The sequence below is a fragment of the Mastomys coucha genome, unplaced genomic scaffold, assembly GCF_008632895.1.
Source record: "Mastomys coucha isolate ucsf_1 unplaced genomic scaffold, UCSF_Mcou_1 pScaffold23, whole genome shotgun sequence".
Lineage (NCBI taxonomy): Eukaryota > Metazoa > Chordata > Mammalia > Rodentia > Muridae > Mastomys > Mastomys coucha.
Genome location: NW_022196906.1, coordinates 34,601,238 through 34,604,773, shown reverse-complemented (window position 1 = coordinate 34,604,773; position 3,536 = coordinate 34,601,238). Strand labels below are relative to the sequence as shown.

The 3,536-nt window shown below is 52.8% G+C and overlaps 1 protein-coding gene across 1 annotated transcript in view; it reads right to left on the bottom strand.

Annotated features, from left to right (window-relative positions):
• The window catches only part of Clmp (CXADR like membrane protein), a 105,978-nt gene extending 104,807 nt beyond the window's left edge, over positions 1-1,171 (bottom strand). Inside the window, exon 1 of the mRNA XM_031344948.1 lies at positions 783-1,171. Coding sequence (XP_031200808.1) covers positions 783-807 — 25 coding nt within the window. The 5' untranslated portion in view covers positions 808-1,171. The remainder of the gene's footprint in view (positions 1-782) is intronic.
• Positions 1,172-3,536: the final 2,365 nt, after the last annotated feature.

Sequence of the window (3,536 nt, the reverse complement as noted above, 5' to 3'; positions counted from 1 at the left end):
CCCCCGCGCCTATGGAGATCCGTCTGCTCCTAAATGAGGACCTCCTAGAAGGGCCCTTTCTGCCGGGAGCCAGGTTCAGGAGGGGCAGGGTATGCTCCTTCCCTCTGTTGCCTCCTTTGCTGCATTGGTTTCAAGGACTCCAGGCTCCCTTCTCCCAGGCTCGGCTTCACATTCCTGTCCTCCTTCTCTCTGCTTCTCTGGCTCTTTCTTTCTCTCCTTCTCGGGGTCGCGTCCAACCTGCATCTTCTGGGGTCACCTGGCTTTTTGGTGCTTCTTTCACCCTGCCCTGTTTCCCTCTTTACCCTTTTCTCCTTCCTTCTCTCCTCCCTCTCCCTCCCTCTTCTCCTTCAACACATCTGTTTCTAATCTGAGCGCTCAGAGGCGCCTGTTTGAAACAAAAAGCTCCCCCCACCCTCAAAACCTGGCACAGAAAACCCTGGATGAACCTTTCCTTCCCAGCTCTCCACTTTCCCCTGGTACTCCTGAAACCAAACCACGCGCTGAAAAGTACCCTCCACACAAACGGTTCTCCGCCAAACTCCACCAGGAAACGCCCCCACCCCGTAGCTGGCTGGAGGGCCCAGATGTGTGAGACATTTCGATGGCCGACTGGGCGGTCCTCCGTTGCCAGATGCGCCCCTCGGTGGCGCGGAGGCAGGGACCGAGTGGTTGCCGCACTCCCGGACTGCGGGGACCACGCTGCTGAGGGCGGGTCTCCACCCAAACTCAGGGTGGCATTTCCCCAGGGCCATCCAAACTCCCGCTCTCCCCAAGGTACTCACCTAGCCAGAGGAAGAAGAGGGACATCCCGATCCCCGGACACGGGCACTTCCCGGCTCAGCTCAGCCTGGCTGCAGGGCGACCGAGCCCAGCCGACGGACCTTCTGTGAGCAGGGCGCGGCGCCTCGGGGTGCGCGCGGGGGGCTGCAGCCATGTGCGGGCGCTGGCCCCGCGCCCGGGTCCCCTGCGCGCTGCGCTCCGGGGGCACGGAGGGCTTCTAGCCCTGGCTCCACCAGCTCGCGCCGGGACAGGGGCCGGGCCAGGGGTTAGGGAGAAGGCGAGGCGGCAAGGAGCTACCGCTTCGTGGAACACTTTTCCCTGTTTGGAAAGAAAACCGACTGGAGAAAGAGGAAAAAAAAATGAGCTGGAACCACACGGCTGCCTCCTACCGCAGCCCCTCCCTCCATCCCTCCCCTCGCCCTCCCTTCTCTTCGCTCCCGCCCTCCCTCTCTGCGTTTGGGGTTAGCTGCTGGGGCTGCTTTACCTCCCACCCGGGAGGGAGGGCCGCGGCCCGGGGTGATCGAGGGGGGTGCTCGGTGCCAACTGCTGCGGTGCAGGAGAGAATCCGCAGCACTTCGGCCAAGAGCCGGTGGATGCGGCCTTTTCAATTCTGTCTGTTTTTTTTTTTTCTCCTTGATCTCTCTAATCTCTCTGCTCTTTTGTATATTTTTCTCCCTCACAATGCTCTATGGTTCTCTCTCTCTCTCTCTCTCTCTCTCTCTCTCTCTCTGTGTGTGTGTGTGTGTGTGTGTGTGTGTGTGTGTGTGTCGATGGCGGAGAGGCGGGTAGACATGGTCGCACTATGTAGCTCTTTGTTGGTCTGGAAGGCTATCTATGTAGACTAGACTGGCCTCGAACTCACAAAGCTATACCTGATGCTGAGCGCACCACTACACCAGATCTTGTTCACTTCCTTGCTTCTCCTCTTGTCTCCTCCTTTCTTCCTCTCCTCTCTGGTTTCCCCCAGCCTCTTATTTCTCATCTCCTATTTTTTCTGGGTCTGGATAGGTCAGTATGAAATCACTAGGGACACCATGTAAACAGGTTTGCAGTAGTGGATCATTGAAACAGTTCTTTAGGCGTCCCTGTTTGGACCCTTTGCATTTGCTATTCATAGTCAACTGCTGTTAAATCTGTACAGGGCTGAGCCAGCCACTCTCTTAGAGAAGTCGGGATCCAGAGTTCAAGGAAACAGTGATGCCTTAAGCTGAGGCAGGAGGATAGTCAGGAGTTCACATCCACCCTGGACTACTTAGTGAGTTCCATGACAGCGTGGACTAGGTATAACCAGCCTTGCATGGATGAAGAAGTTAGCACTAGACACTTGAATCTCTCAACCTGGCCATCAGACTATTAAAACAGTGAATCCCAATAAGCTGGAATTCCCCTCACCTCCACTCCCCAGAATCTCATGTTGGGAGAAGAAAGAGACTAATGCCTGGGTCAGCCAGAAAGAAAACTTTTCCTGAAAATAATTTACAATTTGTCATACCAACTTACTGGAGAGACAGAAGCACCGTGATGGGCAGGACCACGTCCTGGTTAGGAATCGCTTGGATAAGAACTCAGGTTCTACTTAAGCCTTAGTGCAGAACACCGAAGGGGCAGCGGGCCACTGTATCTCTCTCTCCCTTTTCTCAATGAGACTGCATGAGATTGAATAGATCTCTCTTTTCTGTCCCAGGAACCTGCATTAGAGATGGGCAGAGGGCGAGAGACTGCAAGAGACTGGTGGGCCCAGAGAGGAGAACCTGGAGTCAGTCATCCTTGGTGCTTAACCTCCAGTGAGAAAGGACCAGAGAAGAAAAGAGCAGTGGGGGCTGCTCAGGTCTCCGGGGCTCAGAGCTCTTCCTGGCACTTTTCCTGGCACTGCAGAAAAGATCAGTCCTTTGTAGTCCCAGCCTATGGATGTCCCTGGAGGACTGGCTGAGGCTGCTGCTTCTCACCTTTAGTCCCACCACCTAGACTGCGGGCTGGGGCCAGAGCCTAATCATAATTCATATGAGCAATTAACAGTCCCCTCGCAGGCTGGCAGGCTGTCCCACCCCCAGCTCCTTTCTGGCTCCCTTAGCCCCTTAGGACTGGCTTAGGTCTTCCCAGTTGTACTGAAAGCCAGCCCCATTTCGCAGGCCAGGAAAGCAGAGTCCAGGAGAGACTGCACCTCTTACATTACACCGAAATGTTGTCAAAAGCCTGAGTTGTTCTTAGGGTTTTAGGATATCAGCTCTAACCCTTCCCCTCCCCCATATTCTTTTCCTTCCCCACATTCTGTCCTGAAAATCCAATCCAGACTTCATGTGTGGGCATTCTTACTCTGTTTTAGAGGGAAGGAAACTGTCCCTTAGGAGGGTAAAATGTCCTGCTCCAGCTCAGAAAATGTTCAAATCTCCTTTCAAAAACCAAGCATTTAAAACACTACATTTATATTATGAAATATTTAAAAGGTTTCTTTGGTTCTGGAGTAATCGTGCGTGAGTGCGAGCGTGCGTGTGTGCGTGACTGTGTGTGTGTGTATGTGTCCTATACGTGTATGTGTCGTTTATATGTGTGAGTGTGTATATATGTGTGTTCTGTATGTGTATGTGTGAGTACGTGTTGAGTATGTATGTTTGTACGTGTATAGTTGTATTGTTGTGTGTGTATATGTTGTGTTTGTGTTTGTGAGTGTGTTTATATGTGTATGTGTGTATATAGGTGTGTGTTTGCATATATGTGCGGATATATGTGTGTATATATGTATGTGAGTATGTGTATAT